Source organism: Neolamprologus multifasciatus, chromosome 6 (assembly GCF_963576455.1).
Source record: "Neolamprologus multifasciatus chromosome 6, fNeoMul1.2, whole genome shotgun sequence".
NCBI classification, from domain to species: domain Eukaryota; kingdom Metazoa; phylum Chordata; class Actinopteri; order Cichliformes; family Cichlidae; genus Neolamprologus; species Neolamprologus multifasciatus.
The window spans coordinates 20,518,781-20,544,149 of record NC_140444.1 but is presented as its reverse complement, the minus strand read 5'-3'; the positions used below and the strand labels follow the sequence as shown (position 1 = coordinate 20,544,149).

The 25,369-nt window shown below is 41.1% G+C and overlaps 2 protein-coding genes across 5 annotated transcripts in view; one reads left to right on the top strand and one right to left on the bottom strand.

Moving 5' to 3' along the window:
* Nucleotides 1-3,035: 3,035 nt before the first annotated feature.
* lonrf1 (LON peptidase N-terminal domain and ring finger 1) lies at nucleotides 3,036-14,162 on the top strand. Its single transcript, XM_085161655.1, has 12 exons — nucleotides 3,036-3,792; nucleotides 6,277-6,395; nucleotides 7,251-7,373; nucleotides 9,419-9,613; nucleotides 9,738-9,951; nucleotides 10,045-10,147; nucleotides 10,274-10,388; nucleotides 10,492-10,613; nucleotides 10,715-10,873; nucleotides 11,120-11,282; nucleotides 11,393-11,545; nucleotides 13,351-14,162. The coding sequence occupies exons 1-12, from the start codon at nucleotides 3,183-3,185 to the stop codon at nucleotides 13,507-13,509; spliced, it is 2,235 nt and encodes a 744-aa protein (XP_085017781.1). The 5' UTR covers nucleotides 3,036-3,182; the 3' UTR covers nucleotides 13,510-14,162.
* Nucleotides 13,956-25,369, bottom strand: part of cabp4 (calcium binding protein 4) — a 34,348-nt gene continuing 22,934 nt past the window's right edge. For 2 of the 4 annotated variants that reach the window (XM_085161667.1, XM_085161665.1), the window contains 2 exons: nucleotides 22,049-22,158; nucleotides 13,956-18,144 (listed from right to left, as the gene is read on the bottom strand). In XM_085161667.1, coding sequence (XP_085017793.1) covers nucleotides 17,944-18,144; nucleotides 22,049-22,158 — 311 coding nt within the window. In that variant the 3' untranslated portion in view covers nucleotides 13,956-17,943. The remainder of the gene's footprint in view (nucleotides 18,145-22,048; nucleotides 22,159-25,369) is intronic. The other 2 variants (XR_014874373.1, XM_085161666.1) reach the window with 2 other exon arrangements.

The following is a 25,369-nucleotide window of genomic DNA, read 5'->3' as shown; positions in this document are numbered from 1 at the left end:
TTGTGTGGTAATAATCTTGCTTGCTTTTTTAAAATATGCCATATGAAGGCTTTGTTATGTTATTTACAAAAAAAATTCCCTTTGTGCAAACACTCTGTGGGGAGTAGGAAGAAAAAACTTCCTTTAACAGGAAGAAAGCTCCAAAAGAATTTTCTCAGGAAAAACAGCCATCTGCCTTCACTGGCTGGCAAACCAAACAAACAGCAGTTTTTGTTGATTTTTTAAATCAGTAACCACTGAGCAGCTTCAGACTCAGGGCCATATAGAGACAGACAAGGAGCGATTTGACACAGAACACACAAAGTTACTGACATGCAATAGCAGCATATAAATGGATGATAAGTGAGCAAGAGGAGAATAGAGCCGAGCACCACTATGAGTCCTCCAGCAGCCTGGGCCTAAAGCAGCACCGGAACCAGACCTATGCATTGCATCATCACAGAGATTGGCTGTCATCTTTATTACACTCCACAGGAGATGATGGACAATAAGGAATAAGGAAAATAAAGAATTACAATAATTCAGGCTTGAACTGGCAAACGCAGGACTAGTTTCCAGAATCACCGTGACACCAGATGTTCCTAATTTGTACAATGTTGCACAGGTGAAAGAAGGCAGTTGTAGAGATTTGTTTAATGTGGCAGTTAAAGAACATATCTTGGCCAGCATGTTTGCTCTCTAATCATTCACGTGTGAGGAAGACTTATAGTTTGCATAGACAAATGGGCAACTGTCAGATAATTGTTATACAAAGTAACATCTGCTATAGTAAAATTTTGTGATCGGTTTTGAAATCAGTATATGGACTGATTATTTCCTTCTGTGCTTCAAATCCGCAAACTATGGTTAGTCTGTAACTCTTCAGACTAACCATACGGATGCACACTTGCAAGGATCTAGAAATAAAGAGGGATAATCTTAAATAAAGAAAAATAAAAAGGCTCAGTCAGGTATAGCTTCTTAATAAAGACACATTTAATTGGAAATTGTTGATCAAGAATAAATTAAGATTTTAGAGGATGACACTTCCTTTCTAGCTTTTGTGACATCGGATTTAAAATTATATGAGCGCGACAAGGAAAGAGCAAGGACGATTCATGAAAGGAGGGCGTGCTGACTCTGTTATCATCAGTGGCACTGTAACGTGTTTAATGTAGCAAATGAGCAAAGTTCAAGTTGTGCGTCTGCACAGTTTTAACCTCCTGAGACCCAGCCTGTTCATTCACATCCTCTGTAGTGGACACACAAATCACACACAAAAAAAGTTAAACTGAAAGTTTAACCTCCTGGGGTTAGTCGTGGAGCTGTATGCTAGTTTATGCATCTGATCATTCGAGTGAGCGAGTTGTGACTCACAGTTTACACAGTGCAACACTGCCCTCTAGTGGGTGTTTATAACAAGCCTATCACATGACAGTGCAAACTGCTTCATCGTGCTCTCTGTGTATTGCGTACCATCAGTATGTGCTAAGAGCCAAATAATGCGATCCATGCGAAATATTACATATAATGAACTGCACGTTGACAAGTGATCATTAATGCTATGTACATTTCTATTTTTCAGTATAAAACATTTATTTGACATGCTTTAAAATTCATTCGATTAAAAATAAATACATATTTTTTTGTATTTATTCAATGCAGACATTTTGTAAATAAATAACTTTACAAATAAAACTTTTTTAAACAAGTCCATTAAAGCAATAACATTCTTTAACCACTAGAGGGAGGTGTCCCTCCACGTTATACAAAACTCAATCAGGTTCACACCGCCTCATAAAATCTCAGCTACACTGTGTAACGTTTTTACAGCGTTTCCCCAAAGATTGCAGAATTTCATAAATCACCCTTTTACTTTTCACTTAGAGCTGATGACCTCTGAACATCTGTGTATCATTAAAGCCAAGACTGGTTAAGCATGAGGGGACGTGAGTGGATATCCTGTTCGATAGCTATAATAATGTAACCATAGTATTACCACAATTGCCACAGAAACTTACAGCCAGGAGAACACATTTTGACAGCTGAAGTGACTCAACAGTCAGTTTGAAGAAGCAGATTCAGATAGATAGATAGATAGATAGATAGATAGATAGATAGATAGATAGATAGATAGATCACAATCCAAATCACGATTTAACTGTGATTAACCACATTTTTTTAAAAACTGGGTGTACTTTCCCTATATGTGACTTGAAATCGGACATGAGAGATGCATCTGCACCTACTGTTTGTCGAAGTATTATGAGAAATGGTCTCAGTGGAAGGGCCGCCGTCAAGAAGACATTTGTATGAAAGAGAAACAGGGGAAAAGGCTGTCATGGTTTGGAACAACACCAATAGTATTTCAGCTAGATGATTCACCATGCAATACCATCTGGAAACCATCTGATTGGCAACAGCTTCATATATCAGTATGACAATGATCCCAAACACACTGCCACTGCAGTAAAAGCATACCTGGGTAGAAAAACACACCTCCCCAGACACCGGACCTCAAGCCCTGTTACCTTTGGAGAAAGGTAATTTCCCCTTACATAAATAATATGGCTGTGACGTAATGCTAGCAGTGACCGGGTGTTGTGATCTTTGCTTTTCTGTGCAAAACTTTCTAAAAAAATCAAACAGTAAATATTTCCGGCAGCAAATGAAAGTATGAAACTACACTGAGAAAGTCGAAAGAAAAAGGAAAACATAAGGTGCATGAAATTAATTACATAAAACTGACACTTGGGAAAGTGTTACAAAATCGTATTACACAAGCAGTTATGAATGCCTTTTAGTAGGTTTCCTATTTCCCCTGGTTTCAAAACCTCCCGCTCAAACCTTCGCAGTAATATGGCTTCTGTTTGGTTTTATTTGACTGTAAAGGACTTGGGGGGTTAAAAAGTTCCAGTTAGAGCGTTGACATTTGGCACACTGGCAACTTTACTACGTCTCTTCCGTAGTTATGAAACTTTCAAGCACAGGTTTTGTAACCGAGAGGTCCCGACCAATCACGGCACGAGTCTGCTGCTCACGTGACAATTATTTATTTTTTTTATGTAACAATCGGGTATCTATGGGAAAGTGCGTTCAATATACCGCTGAGGACCACGGCAGCCGTAAAATGGATAAACACGTTAGCAGAAGAAAGCCTAAGTCTCTATAACATATTATTGCTCATCTTTTTAGACGCTAATATGTCGCTCCAGCCGCAAGCGGCGGACGACCTGGAGGAGAGAAGCGCCTTCTTCATCGGTGCTGACTCGGGCAACGTCTCGGAAGAGGAGGACCACCATGAACTTATACTTCAGAAAGCTAACGCTCTAGCGTCCGAAAACTGCCTTAGAGAAGCCATTGACTGGTTTTCAGCTGCTATGCGGTACAGTCCTGTGCAGCCCGAGCAGCTCAGCACTTTCGTGGACTGTATCCTCCGCAACTTTAAGAGGAAAGCGGCCGGGCCAGAGCCGCTGTCGGGCCGTAGTAGCTGGGAAGCGGCGGAGAGCTCCGCGGAGGAGGACGTGCTGGAGTGTCCTAACTGTCACTGCTTTCTAGGTGAACCCGTGACCTTAGCCTGTGGACATTCATACTGTAAACGATGCATACAGCGACGGCTGCTTGACAAATGTAAACTGTGTAGTGAACACGTGAGGGGCGAGGAGAAAGTGAACGTGATTTTGTGCGGACTACTAAGTAAATGGTTCCCGGAGGAGGTGGAAAAATCGAAAAAAGTAATGGAAGTGGACGCACTCTGTAGAAGAAAACGCTACCAAGAAGCCGTGGAGCTAGCAACCGACGTGATTCAGTCAGGTCAGTGTTGTTAACAGTGCCAGCCGTGCACTCGGGAGAGGTGTGTCTACTGCGCACTCTCACCGAGCAGGCATGACTGGAGTGCGGGTGTGTTATTACTTAACCAGCGTTGTGTAGTAGTGACGGGAGCGGGATACGTGTATGGCCCCTGCCCTCAATGGGTTCAGAGGCGACAACATGGTGACCAACATTTTTTTTTAAGTAGTAATTACTTAATTTCATGTGTTATACTGACGCCAGTCTACTCTTGCTCTGCCTATCTGCTGGGCCCAGCTTACGAAATGGCACAAGATGGGCATGCGCGCTTTGTGCACGTTGCGTAAGGCAGGTCGTGACACATATTGGAGCAGGTTTTGTAACTTCTTATGGGGGGAGGGCGGTTGTATTTTGTAATTGTTATGTCTGGGCGAACCACGGTTTCATAAATGTCTTAGAAGGTGCCGGGGGTCCGTATACACACCCAGCAAAGGCAGCAAGTTATGCAATGAAAGAAACTAAACCAGGCTGGTTTATTTATTTGTAGTTAGCCTGCCAGTGACGTGGGAGGTTTGTTGGCATTGAGTTTCGCAGGTGCAGATGCACGTATTGATAGGAAACCCCTATGTGGGTGTATTGAAGTGAGTAATGCTCCTCTGTCCGGTAAAAACAAACTAGTCATACGGTAAACTGCCCGCACGTACACTGAGCTCCCAGGTTAAAGAGGACAGGCCAGAGGATGGCATACCCTGCCTTCGTGAAAACAAAAATAGAAAGTAAAGCAGCGTGATGCATTGTGGGTATGCTGCTGTCTTACAAGAAGAACATGCTTTCTTTTCCTTCTTTTTTTATTTCCTGATTACTAAATTTCTGATTACTTTCAATCACACAATGAAGGAAATCTAGTCTATTCATTAAACATGTGCTGTTATAGTAATTAGGATAGTAGTTCTATAGCCTGGCAGCTTGACAGTAGGTCTGGAAAACTGCTTTGGACCTTCATGTGATTTATCTCATGTAACATGCTGCATCCTTTTTGACCTCTGTTACTCAGACATAAGCAGCACAATATCAGGATGTTTAACGAAAGGGTTAACCGTGTTCCAGGAACCCCCAGAAACTCAGACTTGAAGGCACGTCTTAGTTAATCAGAACAAAATGAATTGCATTTGATGGTTTGAGTAACTTAAAGCAAAACTTTATCCCCCCCTTTCCCCCCTAAAACGGTAAATGGTTTGTTTTTTTCTGGATGTAACATGGAGCTTGCTGAGGATAAATTAAGAAATAATCAATACAACCCAAATGCACTTCCTTCCCTACATTAGATGCTTGGAGTTACTTGCTTTCAAATTAACATCATATATTTGGGTGTTCGTTTTTTGTTCTTGTTTGCTGCTGCGACTATTTTAAAAAGGAAGGAAAGGCTGTGTGCCAGATGACAAATGACAAAATATGAAATTACAGCCTGCCCTCTTCCTGGATTGTCTCTCAGGTCGTCCCAAAAGCAGTGATTTGTACACATTAAAAGTTACATAAAGATAATAGCGGCATTACCCTTCTGTCACTCAACAGTGGGTAGAGGACTTTACACCGATGCCGCTGAGGCGCTATTGCAGTCGTAGCACCTGCTTACGACAGTGCAGACCCACAGTTCTGCATCCAACCTGAGGGGAGGATAGAAAGTTCCAGACACAGAGTGGGTGCTTCGCTGATGTAATGATGACAAGACAAACTACCCTTACCCTTCCAATTAGTATCTCAAATGCTTCATAGAAATGAGATAATCTCTCTCAGGGAAACGTAATACATTATTAGCACTGACAGTATGCAATGTGGTTTATGATGACACAGCAGTTAAGTAACAAACTTCATCTGCCACGCAGACAGATTGCTTTAAAAGGTTGAGGCAAGCTGATTACATAGCTGATTACAGTGGAATATATCTTCATCTTAATGTTTAGTCTTTCTCACAGGTGGAAATATTTAGAGCTGTTTTAGGCCCTCCTTAATGGCAGCTGTTCTACCAACAACAAAGCAGTCTGCCTTTCAAAAAAGCCTGTCATTGTGTTTAAACATATGTCATGTTTTGTAGTGCTTTTTCTTTTTAATTTAAGCTACCACAGTGGACAGAACCATAAAGTCAACCAATCTCTCTCTGGTCTTGCAGGCTTCTGCAGCTTGTTTTCCTTTTACACTGTTTGCCCAGAATTCATTGACACAGTTAATATGTAATGCAGGGTCCTGATTAATTGCATAATGTGTGACTTGCAGGAAATATTTTCTGTTGAGGGGAAAACAGTACCTGCCTGTGCAGCTAGGAAATATTGTGGGGTAGCTCAGTGAGTTATAGACTTAATTGGTATGTGTGCTATTACTTGAGGTTTAACCTGCGTTGCATGTCACATACATGTCAAATCATGCAGCAACTGAATGGTTTGTGTTTGTGCAAGTGTTGAGGTTTATTAAAAGTTTTTCTTTCCCCTCTCCTTTTCATCCTGTCCCCTGCAGATCCAGACACGATGGTGGTGGCGCGACTGTCTCGAGCGGAGGCGTACATGGGTCTGAAACAGTACCGCCAGGCTTTGGAGGACACTAACGTTTGTCCCCGATCCAGCTGTTCTGCTGAAGTAGGTCATTCAGTGATACTGCAGGAATATGTTAGTCTGCTTTAAAAATAGAAATGAAGCATGACTAATAAATAATAAAGAAACAGAATGACTTTGTAAAATTTGTAAAAGTCTGAGGGATTTATGTGGTTGAATGACTGGTGTTGGGTAAGTTAGCATAGAACTCCCTAAGGATGGTGGACGAACTCACACAACTACCTTTTGCATAGTCGAGTCTAGTGTGCATTCACCTGTTGTGATATATCGGTCAGCCAGCCTTTACTTAGAAAAGGTGTATTTTAAGACTGCTGCCATCACAGCCCCACAGATGGAGAGAGAGCGGCCTCATTAACTGTGTCATTAGTGTCGTTATATGCTAATGACCGGTAACTTGCAGACCAGTTTACAGCAGCAAGGTTTATTCATTCATCCACATTGATATAGAACACCTTTCAAGGTTTATGTTGGATTAGTGACCAGTGAATTATACTTCCCGGAGAAGTTTGCTTACAGGCCGTACTTTTAACAGCGGGCTGCTATTTTTACTGTTACATAAAGGAGCTTCTCTTTGGGTAAATATGTTACAAAAGAGTGTCATGACCAGTCAAGGTTTTCTCGATGGCAACTGAGAATGCAGCGATTAAGGTCACAGACATTAATGACTATTACATCACAAGCACGACACCAAACGTCTGTGTCGAATGCCTACGACATGTTTTGTGATTTTATCTATGTCATGCATAGTCATATTGACAGGCATTGAAAGCATTGTGTGTATATATATATATATATATATATATATATATATATAAGCTACACCTTTAGCTTGTGTTTTTGAAGCTTATCTGAGAGTCACATTTGCACGTCTTCTTTCAGGCTTTATTTAGGAAAGCTATGGTGCTGCATGAGATGGGCCAAGTGGACGAGTCTCTCAAAGTCTTCCTCCACTGCCTGGCTGTTGATGAGGACTTTCCCTGTGCTAAAAGACAAGTGGAAAAGGTGAGAGGGTTACAGTGTCTGCTGTGAGTCTGCTGCCAGGGAGGAAGTGGAATTCATACCGTTTTAACTATTTTAAGTAGTTTAGATCCAGGGCACGAGTGTCTAAGCTGGGAACACAAAGCTCTCCTTCTCCTTATTCATTTATTATTTACTTTAGAGCTATTTGTCTGTTTATTTAGCATCTGCTATTATATTACAACCCTAATGTAATCACCTTTTGTCATGACATCTTAATCTTAACTACTGAATTACTCATTTAACTGGGAGCATGTTAGAGACATTAGGTTTTATAAGCATCCTGAATGGAAGGAGCTGTTGCGTTGCTGTGTTTTTAATAGGATTTATATTGTCAAATGTCCTTTACAGTTTTATTATTCTGGTCATTGATGCTGATATATTTAAATTGAAAAGAGAAAGTAATAAATTAATTACATAGGCCATGGGACATTAAAGCTATTGGAAATATGGAAATATGAAGCATTTACTGTGGGTGCTTTACTCAAGGTGATGATTGTGGACTGTATGAGGGACATTGGATGTACACAAATGACATTGCTTTTGGTTTGTACTTCCATGACCATGAACATTGCTGGTTCCTTCGATCTCCCTGGGATCATCTGTCTTACAATTGCACAAGTTGTTAGTGGGTCAGATCTTATGACTGTGCCTCTAATGACATTAGTACCACTTAAAGATCAGACAGAGCACAGTATTGTAGTTACATAAGTGACATGCAGCTGACTAATGTATGCAGGACTACATTCGTTCTCTGCATAGCGTGACAGTTCGCCATTATGTGCCCAACCTGGTCTGTGGTCAGCTGCCGACACAAGCGTTTTCTGTAATCGCGTTTCAAAAATTGATTCGTTTGGTCATTTTGGGTTACTGGGTGTGTTGGCATCTTAACTAAATTTCTCATGCTTCTGATTTGGAAATTAGAAGTGAACTAGGCATCTTTCTGCTACAGCATGGAAGCTCGGCAGCATGAGCCAATAAACCAAGGTTGTACGAGTTGTACCAGCCTCCTCAGTACCAAAATGTAGCAATCAACTAATTAATGAATATGAAAATGACACCCACTGTCCTCGTTTTCATGACTAAGCTCACACAACACTGAAATGATGCTCAGCATATGGTTACACATCTGTTAAAATAAGAGTAAAAGGGTAAAAATGAAGAACAGAAGTTGTGGTGCATACACATTTTGGCAGGATCATCACTTTCACCAGCTTTATCACAGGCCTTATTTGCTGCACGCAGTTTCCTGTGGAAATATTCTGATGAAATATTTTTTTATGCAGTGTTGGAGAAAACGGTGTAGAGGAAAACGAGTGAGTGAAGCATGTGTGAAATGATCTATAATTCAGGCTCTGTCAGTAGTAGACAATAAGCTACTACTACTTTTAAATTTTAGATGTTCATTGATATGTTTTGTTTTTTTTAGTCTGGGATTAATCTAAAACTGTGAGTGTTGTTTTACTGACATCTGGGAATTAATTATTTATTTTGAACATAACATAAATCACTTCAATGAAGGAACAAATGTTAGTGTGTAGTTTATTCTTTTCTCAGTAAGCCCGTTGTGCAGAGAGGACAAATAAGCCTATGTTTCCTTCGCTGCACACTGTATGTTTGAGGCCTGAAAATTAAACTGTTATATTATTACTGTGTGAAAAAAAAGAGTATTACATGAACCTGAGAAGAAAATTCACAGTGTATACAAGTGGCTGTAATTCTTTAGTGGTGAAGACAGTATTTTGTTGAACCCTTTGAAATAGAGTAAATCTGCTCTTTAGGCCCGTGTTACGTGTGTCGGTATCCAAAAATGTATGGACCTAACTGTATTCTTTCAACCTGTGTGGCACGATATGTAGTTTAAAGCCAGTGTTTGATGATTCATTTGAATTTGAATGAGCAAATCTTACAAATATGGGACACCGGCTCTAGCACTATCTGAGTCCTCTAGTACCCAGAAGTGTTTCTTCTTCAGGTTTTTTAAGCTTCCCAGGATGGCATTGATGATTTTAGGTGACTTCTTTTCACAGATCTTGTGTGATCTCCTCTCCCCCGGTGATGAGAATGTGAAGGTTGGCCTGAGGGAAACAACACAGAACGCACTGACTCACTTACGCAGTAAAACCCTTGTGGCAGATACCCAAGCCCAACCACAGAGGCCAGTTCAAAGGCAACACCTCCACCAAGTCCGTGCTGCCTCTGCGCACCATCTGGAAAACCAGGAGGTACTAACACAATGGAGCTCAATCACAGAGTTTGATAATGAATTTGTTAATAATGGCAGTTGTAGCCACACCAGTGAAAGAACCACCATCATCTTCTTAACCTCTGTCCTGTGTCATTGTGTAGAAACGCTGGGAAAGTGTGGAGCGACCTGGTTTGAGCCGAGCTCATTCACTACGATCGCATAGCTCTAATTGTAGTGAGGAGGGTCTAAAGAGAGTTTGCTCTGCTCCTCAACTGGGGGACCAGGACAAAGGAAGCCTCCTGAAGAGGAAGTTGTCAGTGTCAGACATAGAGCCCTGTGTAGTGGACAGCGGAAGTAGCAAGCATAAAAAGCAAGGTGCATTGAACAGCTTTCTGCCGTTTTGTTTTTAATTTCTAACCCAAATTTAATTCAATTAAATTTTATTAAAATACCTCTTCTTGTCTTAAGGTGTGGCAAAAGGCTCCAAACCCCCCCCCACCAAACCTAAAATGAGAATTGTTCCCAAGGATCTGCTGGACTCCAATGACCTGGAGTGTTCTCTATGCATGAGGTAAGCACTGCCTTGTGTGCCACATTTACTGCTGGCTTACATCAGCGCTCATGGATATGACTCAACAGCCTGGCTGCTTACATCTAAAACAACAAGCTGATTGTTGAATTTTTGTGACCAATGCAGATTGTTTTATGAGCCTGTAACCACACCATGTGGCCACACCTTCTGTAAAAACTGCCTGGAACGCTGCTTGGATCACATGCCCCAGTGCCCGCTCTGTAAAGAGAGTCTCAAAGAGGTGAGAGACACAAATTTACCAAAATTGTGCTGGTGTTCTGCTAATTTTTTTAAGGTGCTCTGTGCTTCCTGTTTTTATTAACCCATTGTCCTGCTCTCTTCAGTATCTGGCATCTAGGAAATTTAAGGAGACCATACTCCTGGACATGCTGATCAAACAGTACTTGAGCCGGGAGTATGCAGAGAGGACTAAAACTCACCAGGAGGAGACCAGAGAGCTTTCTGAGTGAGCAGCCTTTTCATTCAAGCATCATGTTTATCAGTAAGTGTTTTATGCACATCATAGAAAAGTCCTAAACTCGTTTTCCTTTAATTCCTTCTCCCCAGCCTGACAAAGAATGTGCCTATCTTTGTGTGTACCATGGCGTACCCTACTGTGCCTTGTCCCCTACATGTGTTTGAGCCACGTTACCGCCTCATGATTCGCCGCTGCATGGACACAGGCACCCGGCAGTTTGGGATGTGCATCAGTGACCCCGAAAAAGGGTAAGTACGCAAGCACAGGCACTGTGTTGTGGTTTGCATAAGTGACTAAACAAAAGTCTTTATGCAAGATAAAGATAGTTATGAAAGCACTTGTTCAAAGTCTTCATTGATTTTTCTGCTCATGACTGGTAGATGTCAGTAGACATGTTATTGCATGTAATTAATTACCTAAGGCCCTTCAGGGGTCATTAGAACAATTTACCTCAGCTACATTTTCTAAATAAACAGTCATATGCCTTCCTGCAGGTTTGCAGACTACGGCTGCATGCTGATCATCAGGAGTGTCCATTTCCTCCCCGATGGGCGTTCGGTAGTGGACACCATTGGAGGAAAACGCTTCCGGGTCCTGTCCCGAGGAATGAAGGACGGTTACAGTACTGCAGATATTGAGCACTTGGAGGATAGCAGAGTAAGAACCACAGTGAATGTCATTTAGGTGGAAGGAATCCTGTTTTTTGTTCTTGGAGAAAAATCAAGTATCTTAAGTTTAACCAGGCCAAACAATTCTTTGCTTGCCAGGTGGAAGACAGTGAAGAACTAGCAAGACTACAAGAGCTGCACGATGCAGTGTATGAGCAGGCCCGAGTTTGGTTCCAGAACCTCAAGATCCACTTCCACAACCAAATCCTGCAGCACTTTGGACCAATGCCAGAACGAGAAGCTGACATCCAGGTACGTCTCACAGCATATCCAAACTTCCATCTGTGAAGATCTGAATATCTCTGTGCAGATTAAATAGTATCTGACACACTTGCAAATATCTCACATAAACCAACAAATGGTAATCGAATTCTTGAGCTTATTGGGATGGATGTAAGCCATTTGCATTTAACTGCAAAGCTTTCTGTGGTTTCTTTGTGTTTACTGTTATATTACACAGAAAATATTGCTCTTCACTGATGTCTTGGAGTGCAGCAATGATTACACAAGCATGTGTGTGTGTTTTAAATTAAAGCTGCATTTGATGAACAAGGGGATGACTTGTAATTCATGATCAATTTAGAATAAGTGAGCTGGAAAATGAAACCTTCTGCATAATTAAACTTCTGCTGATGTGTGCCTCCCTGCAGTGGGAATTAATATGGGGGAAAAGTATTAATGGTGTGAGTCACTTTATATTGTTTGTATAGCAGAACAGTTTGTGAAAATACTGCACGGCAGGGAGTTGGCAGCAGAGTTGATTGTTAAGAAGATTTATTATTATCAGAACTTGTATCTTCTGAATTCGCCAACAGCGGTCGTCTTCTTGGAAACAGCACACGGCCAGTAAATCTTGCATTACTTGGACTTTAAATTATTATATGAAACTGGACCGTTTGAAACTCGACACACTTGCCTTTTTGGGAGACCCGTATTGCCATGTACTCGCTTGCGTCAGGGATCTTAATACCTTAACGTAGGTGCTGTGTGCGCTCAGATGTAGCTTTTACTTGCAGCCTGCAGCGCTAAAGGGGATTACAGCTCACTTCTTTGGACACCCACTGGGTGGAGTCTATTGACAATATAGGCTAAAGAGCTTAAAGGGTGCTTCATAGCTAATCCTGGCTGCCCTGTTGCATCAGAACAGTGTCATGAAAAGACTTTACCACATGCTAGCAAAGACACGACACTGACCTTTTATTCCATTATTATAGATTTCACAGAAATAAACAGATTATTTGCTTTGAAGTTAACTGTAGCACACACAATAAAGACCATTCACTTCTAATACTGTGTCAAGTGCAAATGTTTTAACTGGCTCAGGCTTCCTGACTCTGGCACAGTCATACGTTAAGTACTGCATTTGGCTGCACATAAGGAAAAACTATGAAGTTTAGTAATAAATGTAGCACCAAGTTAGAAATAAGTTAAACACTGACTTGGTACAGAGTTTAAAAATCTCTATGAGCAGATTGATTTGAATCAGTTTCATGGGTGAATGGATTTAATTACACTTCTGATGAATGAAAAGAGAAAAGTGAGATGTCTGCAGCAACAAAAAATGAATAGATAAATAAAAGTGTCAGATGATCAGGAGATTTTGGAGTTATTGATTACTGGGTGGTTTGGCATAATTGACTTAATACATTAAAAGTCCAAAATACCCACAGTCTGCATTTGTGTTATGAGACTTTCTATGAAATATTAAGATTTAATTTAATATGCATGCACTGTGGGGTTGGAAGAAAGTGAAAAGCTTTTTCTCAAAGCCAGAATAATAAAAAAAAAAATACTGAATATTTCTATAATTTAAACTACAACATCCAGTTCTGCTCAGATCCTTGAGATTCAGAGTGTAATAATTTGGGTTTTGTCTGTTTATCAGTACTAGTTTTCAGAGATTTTCTCAACATGCTCCAGATGAGAGTATCACATTTGCCTTGTTCATTGATGTTAAACATAGTACCAGGACCCTCAACTGAGTTGGGCTCAGTTCGTCTCACGGCAAAGGTTTGTGCTTTCTTAAAGCTGCTTACACTCCTCCTCCTTTCTTCCAGGCGACTCCGAATGGTCCAGCCTGCTGCTGGTGGCTGCTGGCTGTTCTGCCTATCGACCCTCGATACCAGCTGTCTGTCCTGTCCATGACCACCCTCAAAGAACGTTTGGTTAAGATCCAGCACATCCTCACATATCTGCAGAGCATCCCCAACAACTAGAGCTTCCCTACAAACAAACAAACATCTTTTGGACTTTGAAGTGACATTTAAGAAGAAACCTTCAGCAACACCTGCTTTTGTTCCTACTGCCAGTTCACCCCATCAGTTACAGCTAAGAGACCCCCCCTCACCACCACCACTAGTATATAACTCGATCAGTGCAAAGCTGTCATTCACTCTAACATATACGGCAAACCACCTCAGGGAAACATTTGATGTTTGTAATTATGAAAAATGATCTAGAAAAAAAAATAAGACAGCAACTATTCTCATCTGCTTTATTGTCAATTTCCAGAAATATTTCCTGAATAACTGCAGAAAAACAAGAACAAGAGAAGTTACTGCAGCACGTGGTTAATATTTCCTTGTTGTTGCTCTTGAGTGACAGAGTAGAATATCCCATAATCACTTTTTTGTGATTAATGCAAGTGAACTGAGGGGAAAAGTGTTTGTTTGTTTTGTCTTTGATGTATGGAAGCTTAATTATGCCACTGGACAGAAAAAAAAAATACCAGGCAGAGCTGGTATCTCATAAATTTGAATTACTGACTCAAACTTGTGATTATTAAGTAGATTTTGAGATAATGACCCCCAATTTTGACTCGTAGATTGCCCAAAAAAAAAAAAAAAACCCAAACAAACAACAACAAAAATGCTTCCACACTGATAAGACCAGTGAAAGGCGGCGTGACTCTGTGAAATCCTAAATGCTGAAAGTCCAAAAAAAGTAAAAGCAAGATTACTTAAAGGAATAACTGTGAAGTGATGTATGCATGGACCAAGTGCAACTAAAAGCTGGTGCATGTGTACCAAACACAGATAAAAGTATTACACTTTTCTTACATTACACTTCCATTTCTGCCTCTAGGGAGCGGCAAAGGACCTGTTGAAAGAATACGTTTCGAGCTTCTTCCAGCTTCTCATGCATTTTGTTGCTCCTAACCTGAGTTTAAGAGGAGCACATGACCTTGAAAAGTTTTTTTTTTTTTTGTTCCTAATGTTTTCTTCCTTTGGCAGCCTCAGGTTTGGCCCTGGCTTCTCTTTTCTGGTTGGCTCACAGTGAACCTGAATTCCTAATCTCCTTCTTCCACATACTTGTCATGGACCACAAGATTCCTCTAGAGCTTGCGTCTGCAGGATCCAGTGGTTCGGTTCTTGAAGTGCTTTTAGTGTCTTCTCTAGAACAAAAAACAATCCAGCTTCCCATTGAGTTAAGTTAAAACTGAATTAATTTACGAGTAAAGTAATATTTGTACATTGTGTCCATAAGTTGTGTTTGAAATCCTAAGGGGGTCTTGCAATATTATGGCAAATTGAAACCAGTAAAAACAGCATGCCTACAGCTATTGGGTTAGCATTATTCTTTATTAAAAGCTGCTCTCTGTCTGCGTGGAAGAGGAAGGATGGTACCTGCAGTGCTTCAGTCAGAGGACTGCATATGCCTTACACCATTTTGCATTGTGGTTTTGGCGTTGGTTACCATTCCCTATTTTTTGGTCACAGCATGAATACTACTTTTAACTGTATATCTTTTTTTTTTTTCAGAATTATTTTGAGCTACCGGGTGTTCACAATATCTAAGAAAGGCCAAGCGGGTGGACGAGTAGAGTTGTATGTAAACCGTTTGTACAAAGGCTTTTTGGACAGACCTCGCTTGTTTTTGCTCAGATGTTTTAAGTTATCAATTTTCAATAATAAATGCACTTTTTTTTCAACATTGGCTGTGGAGGTGTTTTTTTTTTTTTTGGGAGGGGGGGGATTCCCCACACAGAACAGCTGAGCATTATTTTTCTGCAACATTGACATCATAACTAAAAGTGCAAATTGTTAAATAAAAGCTGCTCTTACAGGAATATTTATTTAGATTTGTATAACTAATTTAGCAAATATTGCTAAATTGTACAAGATCATATGCAGCATTGCCTGTTTCCAACACAGCTACACCTGCTTCTTCACTCAGTCAGAAACAGCTACTCGAGTATGATCCATTCATGTATCAGTTCCGTAGGAAATACAGTAAAAACAGGTGAGAAATCATACCAGCTCTTTCTCTGCCACCAGAGGGCAGCAGTGCAGCATTAACAAATACAATAAGGGTTTCATAACTCACCCTCTGCCCACTGCACTTATTCAACCTCAACTTTTATTATGAAAATATAAAGAGATCTCTAAGTGGATTACACTTTCACAGCCAGCCATGTGAAATTCAATATTCCAAAAAAAAAAGAAAAAGGACAATAGGAGTAAGTAGACAGAAATAATGGCACGCAGCTGATGAATCCGGGTGCTGAATGCTCCGTGTTCTTCCATCAGAGGTCATCGTGAAGAAAGCATCATAACAAACTCTGCAGGGGGAGACAGACAGCAGCAGATCCACTGATAAGGACTAATGACACTAATATCACAAAAAGTCACGCCGTTCTCAGCCCGTATGACACTGTAATCACAAAACGTTTATGTGCTCGCCAGGTTTATGAAACACTGAAGTGTTTACAGGACAGTACGCTTTGGTACTTTGAATTTTAACTGCTTTAAACCCACTTTAGAGTTATGACTACTTCTTTAGCTGACCTTATTGATTCATCTGGAATAGCTTGTCAATGAAGACAGCTATTGACGTTTCCTGTTAATGAAACCCAGCTGCAGATTGCAGATCGATCACATCTTCCGTGTTTCCATTGTCCCTCCGAAGTGCTTTCAAACAATTATTATTGGCGTGAAACTATTGATCACTGGGTAGGAAAGCATAATTCCAAATTAACCTAGTAACACTTTTTTTTACTAGTAACAGCAGCTCTGTTGTAGTCAATCAGATCTCCAGTTTGAGCCTAAACACGATCATTTTCACTGTCCTCATGGGTGCCGTGGATCTCTGTGGGCCATGTGCCTGGTAGTAATACTGCACATGTGTCAGGACTGGATAGATACACTCAATATGCTGCCCTTGGGGCTAATTGATGATAATGAGGAGCACCTGCTTATTGATCCACGGAGTGACACACCTGTTCATATGTCCCCAATCATAATTGATTGGAGTCCTGAGACGAGGCAAACAGGATCACAGCTTGCTTTAAGCCTGTGATGTGCCGCATACTAATCTCACTCACACAAACGTCGTATTGATAGTGTTGCACGTGCTCACACGTGGACGTGTTTATATGTGTGTGTTAGTTAATTGTTTATCTGAGTGCAGCATAATGTGATTTCTGCTGAGTCCTTGAGCTGCCCAGCAGTGTCTGCTCTTTGCATGTGGCATGTGACAGGTGTCCAGGCATGTGAATTGATCGGCTTAATGCAGCTCTGATTACTTTGGATTGCTCCAGCCAGCTCACCTTGACTTAACCAGCCCTCCTGTCCTGTCTCATCCTTTTGTACCCCTTTTCTCACAATTTTTTTCTTCTTCTGTCCCTTTCAAATTTGACCCATTCCAACTAGGTTCACCATGTCCTTCCTTACCACAGGTTTGACAGCATTCCCTCCAGTTACATCATTACATCAGGTCTGGTGAAAACTTTACATATTTCATAAGTCTTGGGTGGTACAAAAATGGCTTCATGGCACCACCTATAAAATTTAAATGAAGTTCTTTCTCTCACATAGTCACATAGTTTGAGCTTCATGGATAAAATCTGGGACACATGTGTAACATCCCTTTACAAAATGTTCTTGGGGTATTCAGTAACTTGTAGCTATACACTCCTTCCAGGGATTTAATTGGATTAACCTCATATTTTTGAGTCATTGGCCACGCTAAACTGCAAAGCAGTTTTTCTTAAACAGTGACTGCCATGTTGAATTTCAATCAACTTTGCCATGGCACTTTAATTTGCTGTAATTAACACGCATGTTGTTGAATATGGCTTAAATAATTTGGCTGCTTGACATGTTTGGCAGAGTTTCATACAGAAGCCCTTCCTGACACAACCGCAAAGGGGGATTTGTGTCTCCAACTGGAATTAAACAGCTGACCTTTCATTTGCCAAGCAAACATGTAAATGACTACACTACAGAGGAAATGTTTAGCAATCGCCAACCTAGTGGCAACGGGGAAAGGATGTTTTACATGCTGATGCACCAATTCGAGCAGGTTTTTGGGAGCCTTAAGAAGTAGATGTTACTTTATTGTGAAAACTGTGAGTGTAGATGAGACCCTGATGGGAAGCTGAATTTGGCATTAATTAAGTTTGGAAGCTTAAAAACTGACATGAAGGTGGGTTGCAAAGGAGGTTGCAGCAGAAGCAGCAATTGTGAGCAGAATAAGGTAATGTAAATAATGTAAATGCATAAGATTTGCCAGCAGGATACGTAGAGGAGTGATTAGCCTGCCTGAAAATCCACTGACTACGGAAGTCATACAAGTACCCCTGGCTAATAATGATACTGCGCACCCATCCCCTGCACTCACTTTTTCTGTTTTAAAATAATGATTCCCTTTCATATTTTTGTCTGAAGTCTGTCCTCTCCCACACAAGTCCCCAACCGCTCACCATCAAAGTCAATGTTGCCATCTTTGTTGAGGTCAATGTCACTGAGGATCTCCTCCAGCTCGCCTTTCTTCAGCTTCTCCCCGAGGAGGTTTTTCATGCCCTCCCTCAACTCATCAAGTGTGATCTTTCCATCGCCATCACAGTCAAACTGTAGCGGGTAGGGTTAAGAGCAAGAGGGTCGGAGCACAAACATGCAGTGAGCGAAGAAAGACGAATAATTAGACCATAGGTGAAGAGAACTGAAAGCCACGCAAAGAACAAAAAGAAAAAATTTAATTACAAATTTGTTAGATAATGATGAAATCAAGCACTGGATACAGAACAACAATACAAGGAATAATAAGCTGAAGAGAAACAATAAAAGTTGAAATTGAGTTTTGCATCGAGTATGTGGATGCAGATTGGCTGCGTGAGCTCCCTGGGAGTTTGAAAACAGCTTGAATGTGCAGATGGTTCAGCGCTGACTCATGAAAAGTTAGTAGTTGAGAAAGGCTTTTGAAGAGACTCTAAGTTAGAATGAGCTGAAATGATTTCTCATTTGTTCAGCCTGAGTTTTGAAGCTCCCTATTCAGAAAAGGTGAGAGCTCATGTCCTATTCTCCACAAATTGATTCAAACACCAGAGCTGGAATTTCTGGTTTCTGACAGCAATGGTAATGAGTCAAAGGCGAAACAGAGGAGTCATTCATAACATACACCCAGGTCCACGAGTGGATAACGATATGTATTTTTGCAGTTTTCCCTGCATACACCGACAGTGAATTTGAATTCAAACATCAAAATCTGTCTGAGGTTTAACCACGGGAGTTTAACAAAATCATAATCAGCCCTCTGGAGTCAACAGACCCACCGGCCCATCCAAATCACCAGTTTAAGATGACTTCGCAGCCCCCCTTATTCTCCTGTGTCCAAAGTGCAGGCTTCAAACTTTAAACCAGTTTTTAACCCTAACAGTGCAGTTATGTGGATTTTACTGACAGTTTGATGCATAAAAGTCCTATAGCACAAAACAGATTGAAGCGATGGTTATTTAATGTCTGTCTTGCCTTCTTTTCTTGAGTCAGTGGGTTTTACCTTTGTGTATTTACATTCACATCCACCTTCTCCAGAGGGTTTTTGACTTGGTTGAATGTCATGAAGGCTTTTTGTAATAATTGAAATAATTCTGTGATCATCCACTTTGATTGTTTTCTGTGGTCTTTGTTGTAACTGAGCTGCCCAGTACATTCATTCATCTCTCTCACAGTTTCTCAATAACAGTTTCCGCAGACTGAAGAACAGTTTCTTCCCAAAGGCCATAACCAACCTTAACTCATACACGCACCGATAACACAGTCCCACCCCTTCATTTTCCCATTTCCCTCTATAAACCACCACTGTGCAATAATCCGAACTGTATATACATAACACCAGTAGCGGTCCTAGCCTGTTTGGCGCCCTGGGCGAACACTCCCTCTGGCGCCCGTGATCAGTAGCGGTTTTAGATTTTTAGATACGGGCGACACAGGCGGTTGCCCGGGGCGGCATCGTGATGGGGGGCGGCATCACGGGCATTGGCAAAAAAAAAAAAAAAAAAAAAGAAATGCTCGTACTCGTGCTGCCCCGACGTCATGCCAGCGCATACTGGGAATGGCATAGGCACCGATCGGTTTTCTATCGCCCATTTGCTGGGAGTAAGGGCGCCCTTCGTTTGCGAGTTGCGCCTGCTGCTTGCGGCGCAGAGAGGAGAGGGCGGGGCGGCGGATGATTTTCTGACTGGCTGGAGCAGCATCTAATAACCAACTCGCAAAGTAAAACAAAATAAAAACAAACCAACAAACACAAAAACACCAGACATTATGATACAGACTTATAATTTGCACCGATGTTTTTTCGAAATTCTCGTCGGTGCGCCTGCTCGCTGCCGAAGTCAAAGTAAACTTCATTGTCATCTCCGCTACATGCAGTCCAGTATATAGAGAGACGAGACGACAAGACTCCAGTTACAGCAGTGCAAGTAAACTAACAATATATATAAGAAGAGTAAGAAAATAAATATACACTTTAGGACCCGGGGTAAAGGGATCAATAACAATTTAAAATTTATAGTTTGATGATTTAAAGTCTCACACACAAGCCGTCGAAAGGGGAGGGGGGCCGGCTGCTTCCAAATAGAGCACATTTCATTTATAATGTTGTAAATCCAAGTCCATTATGTATTTATGATTTGAATCCTGGGTTGTGTGAAATCTCAGAAATGCACCTTAGACAAAGTGAATCTGTGAACTAAGGTGTAGGTCTGTTAGATTATGTTGTGCTGATCCTTGGGTTGGGGGATGGGTGTTCATACTGGAGTGCAAAATTAAAAACAATGGAAGATGGACAAGAAAAGTTCAAAGCCATCAGGTCCTCAGTTTAGAAAAAAGAGAAAAGAAGAGGAGGAGAAACGAGCAAAAGATACAGGAAAGCAGATGTGTCACTGGATAATGGCAGGTCATCCTGAAACAATCAGAGTCAGAATCAGAATACTTTATTAATCCCTAAGGAAATTATGTGGGTTACAGTTGCTCCAAGAAGAAATGGTAAAAATAGCAACAGTAACAGACTAAACTCCAAACAATACATTATATTACAGATTTTAATATTAATTAGTCATTGTCAATTGTTGATTTGTCCTGTTTTCATTGTATGACGAATTATGATTGCTGTTTGATAGCCATTTGCATACTATGCATACTCTCTCTCTCTTCATGTGTGTGTGTGTGTGTGTGTGGGTGGTGGGGGGGGGGGGGGGGGGGGGGGCGCCACAGGGAGTGTTCGCCCAGGGCGCCAAACAGGCTAGGACCGCCACTGCCCATGATGCCGCCCCCCACCACGATGCCGCCCCGGGCAACCGCCCGTGTTGCCCGTATCTAAAACCGCTACTGCATAACACTATTTAAATACATATTTAGTTTTTTTTACACCAGATTGTATATTTGTACATTTTACATATATTTATTTCTGTTAATACTGTCCATATGTATATAGTGCTGCAGAACATTTGTATTTTTCAGCATAATTGAATCATTTGGAATCAACTCCAGATCTTTAATCTGCTTAATTTGTCATGACATGAAATGACCAATAAATTTTAAGCCTCTGAAAATGGGGGAACTATCACTAAAAATGTCTTATAAAATGACTCATAAAGAATTAATACAATACTTTTGGTAAATTCAAGAGATTTGGGAGGCAAAACTACAAGAATTATATCGTTGTCCAAAATGTTATGGGCTTGGCTGCAAACTATATGTTATTTGGCATTTGAATGTATCCGCATACTGTATTTATTAAAAAGCTTCAAAAATAATTTCCAAATGGCAGCTCATATCCAATTTCTCTCTTGATTTTCATAACAGAGAAAAAAGAGCGAGAAAAAAAAAACAGGAGGCTAAATTTACAACACAGATAAATGAATCTCAGTGGCCTGATGTACACTCTGATGTGTTCTCAGTTGAAATCATTAAGAGCACATTATCAGTGCTGTCTGTTTTGTGGTACCCATTAAAAACCTATCATTCTGTAATGTGGTAATGGGATGAACCCAGGTGTGCAAAGCTGTGCTTACAAATAACATCATCAACATCATCGCGTTTGTTTTGCCTGGCCACAACCGACGTCACACGAGGGCCCTGAGCCGCTGTTGTACCTGCTTCTGTATTCGTGTCAAAGGAAACGACTCAATAAATATTTCCCACGTCAACGAGGCACCGCAGCATTTCAAGGCAACTCCGCTGAGAACAATTTTACAGGTGGCATGAAGAAGTGTATTTAGAGTATAAGCTGTGGGTCTCTGGACAGCGCAAACCATGAAAATCTCATCGATATAAATATTGTTCTTTCTCCCTTTTCTTCTGTATTCTTACATAGAAAGCCCTCTTCCCTCAGCCTTTATTACCTGTAAGAGTCACACAGTTCTTGGCAATCTTTAAAGAAAGGTCGCACACTTCAAAAAACTGTCAGTACTGGGTCTAATTTACTTGCTTAAAGGAATAATTTTTTTTTACACTTTCTGGCTGGAGACCTTTTTACCTGTTTGAAGGCACAGCGGAGCTCTTTCAGCCCGACCATATGAGCTGTCTCAGCCACCATCCTCGGCCCCATTAGCTCACAGAAATCATCAAAGTCTACATGACCACCCCCTGTAGGAAGACAGAGGACACACACACATTTACGTGGACACACACATTCAGAGATATGCACAGAAAGACTGTCAAGAGTTACTTTGTGTGCTTTCCTTGTGAGGCTACGGTGCACATACACTGTTCAAAAAAGCTGGGAACGAGGAAGGAACATTTTGAAAATACATCAGATCAATGGGGAAGAAAATCATGCTGGATATCTATACTGACAGAGACTGGGTGATGTGTTAGGAATGAAAGGATGCCACATCGTTTGCTGGAAATGAAAATGATCAACGCACATCCAGACAGCCCAAAAATCAAAGTAGAAACATGACGTGGCAAGCTAGTCCATTTTGACCAAATTTCATTGCTGGATGGACTAAAACAGACTGAAGCAGTCCCAGAGGTATTCAAATGGATTTAGGTTAGCCAAATATGGGTACCAGTTAATGGTATCAACTCGTTCATGCTCCAGGAACTGTCTGCATACTCTCGCCACATAAAGTCAGGCATTGTCGGAGGAACGATGGGACCCAATCCACCAGTCTAAAGATTGGTCTAAGGATGTCATTCTGATACCTAATGGTAGTCAGGGTGCTGGTGCCTGTAGAGGTCTGTGCGTCCCTCGATGCATATGTGTCATATGACCATAAGACCATCACTGACCCCCCACCAAACTGGTCATGCTGAACAACTTTACAGGGACTATAATGTTCTCCGCGGCTTCTCCAGACCCTCTCCCATTTGGCACATTTAATTTTTTTTAACAGTGTAGGTGTAGGGTGAGCAGTGTAGGGCTATGTGTTTGGCTTTAAGGCCCGCTGCTAGAGACTCGGTGGCTTTAACTTAAAATCAGTCTTCATTTAGCTCTGTTTTAGGCTGACCTGACTCACCAGCCTGCCAAAGATGCACATTTGGAAAGCATGTCCAATTTAAAACCAGCATTAGTCCTCATCACCCACTCTGATTAGATGACCACGTGGTGCTAGGTTCACCCCCACTTTCTAGTGAAAAGTGGACATTTGCTGTAATTTTCACTTATGGCCGGTCTATGGACTGGAGTCTGATGTTGAGTGAAAGGGAAATAACTTGTTCAAACAAAGCTACAGCTCCAACAGGATACTTCTCCATGTATGGCAGTTTGAAAAAATAAAAAATAAAAAATCCACACAGACAGAGACTGGAAACTTGGCTTTGGCACTGTAAGCCAATTACAGACATACATTTCAGCCAAACTCTTTTTAATCCTCTTTACCAGCAGTAGCATGCTTCAGTGTCCTGTCTTCTGACTATCACCAAGTTCCTGCTCATAGGGGTTCATCTAATTTGGTTTTTTTTCTCTGCATTATTGTAGTGCCCTTACCTTAAGTTGACAGTTGTTGTGATTTGGCTCTATATAGTCTATCTAGTCACACTTCCTGGTTTGTTCCCTTTTTTGTTCAGTCTGTTCCAGTCTCCTCTCAGTTTTGCCATCTGTCTGAGGTCTGGGTTTTTGTCTTCTGTCTGCAAAAAGCTTGCGTGTCTTTGTCCAGGTCTCAGTGCCAGTCCTGTCTCTTGTCCCTGAGTCTGTTCTCTCTGTATTTGTTTACGTGTCTGTGTCAGAGTCCAGCCCATGTTCTGTTCCGTCCTGTTTTGTTTTGGTAGCCTGTGTCTCGTGTGCGTTATGCTCAGTTTTGCTCCCCGTGTCTCATTAGTCTATGATTAATTTTCAGCCATCTCCACATCTGTTGCCTGTTACCTCAATATCCTCTGTGCATGTATATATTATCTCAGTCTTGCCTTCATTTGTACAACCACACTTCCATTAGATAAGAACTATAGCCAGAAATAATGGGAGGAGAAATAACCTATAAAAGAGCTATATGTTCTATAAAAAAAAGTTTTCCCACAAATGTCTGAAAAAAAGATTTTATTTTATTAAACATTTAACTGACCTGACAGGTTGAGGGAGCATGTGTTACAGTTTAGGTGGTGCAACCTCAAAAGCGTGAAACTGGATTTAAAATAAGACCGCTGAACTGAACTGAGTCAGATGATCAGACGATCAGGGACAGGTCTGCTTTGTACACAGGAGCCTGCGCATGGAGCCCTTCATATGTAAAATCATGTCATAAAAATTTAAAATGAACACAATTCAATTTAGTTTTATTCACAAAGCGCCACATCACAACAATAGTTTCCTCAAGCTGTTGCACTGTTAAGTAAAGACCCGACAATATTGGAGACAAACAATAACCAACAACCCCCTATGAGTAAGCGCTTTGGCAACAGTAGGAAGGAAAAACTCCCTTTTAACAGAAAGAAACCTCCAACAGAGCCAAGAGGGGAGGAAGACAGAGCAAAAGGCACAAGAACAAGGGTTCAGGGTCACCGGATCCACCCCTAACTATATGCTTTATTAAAAAGTAAAGTTTTAAATCGAATCTTAAACATAAGAAGCATGTCTGTCTCCCATATCCAAACTGGGAGCTGTTTCCACAGAAAACGGGCCTGAGGGGTCTGCCTCCCATTCTATTTTTAAATATCCAAGGAACCACAAGTAAGCCTGCAGTCTGAGAGCAAAGCGCTCACTAGGGTGATATGGTATTACGAGATCTTTAAGATAAGATGGGGCCTGATTAATCAAGACCTTGTATGCGAGGATTCTGGGTTGAAAATACTGAACTGAAAGGGATCAGTGCTGGCTAGTTTTTGTTTGGGGCTTTGCTCCTGCATTTTGGACCAGTTGAAGACAGACAAAGAAGGACTTGGGAATGCAGGTAAAGACTGAATTACATTAAAAGAGACAGGAGGAAATTTTCTAATAGAATTTACCAAGAGTTCCAAGTTATTAGCCAATAGTATTAGTTTGACCTTTTTCAGTATTTCTTAGATAAAAGAAGCAAGACTGCTTGAGCTTAGAGAAATGAGATTAAAGTTAAAATGCTGGTCAAAGGAATATGTCTGTGAAGGTTCTCAGTCATCCAGGTCATTGTGGTCTAAGGAGCTTGCAAAGAAAAGCGTCTGGACTTCTTTAGGTTGCTTGAAGACGTTTCACCTCTCACCCGAGAAGCTTCTTCAGTTCTAGGGTCAAATGGTGGAGTGTTCTCTCCAAGCACGACATCCCAGTGCATTTCAGACCCAGCAACACACTCGGACAAAAACTGGTTCACCCGAAAGACAAAACTCCTAAACACAAACTTAACAATGTGGTGTATGCTGTACAGTGTAGCAAGGAAGGCCCAGACCT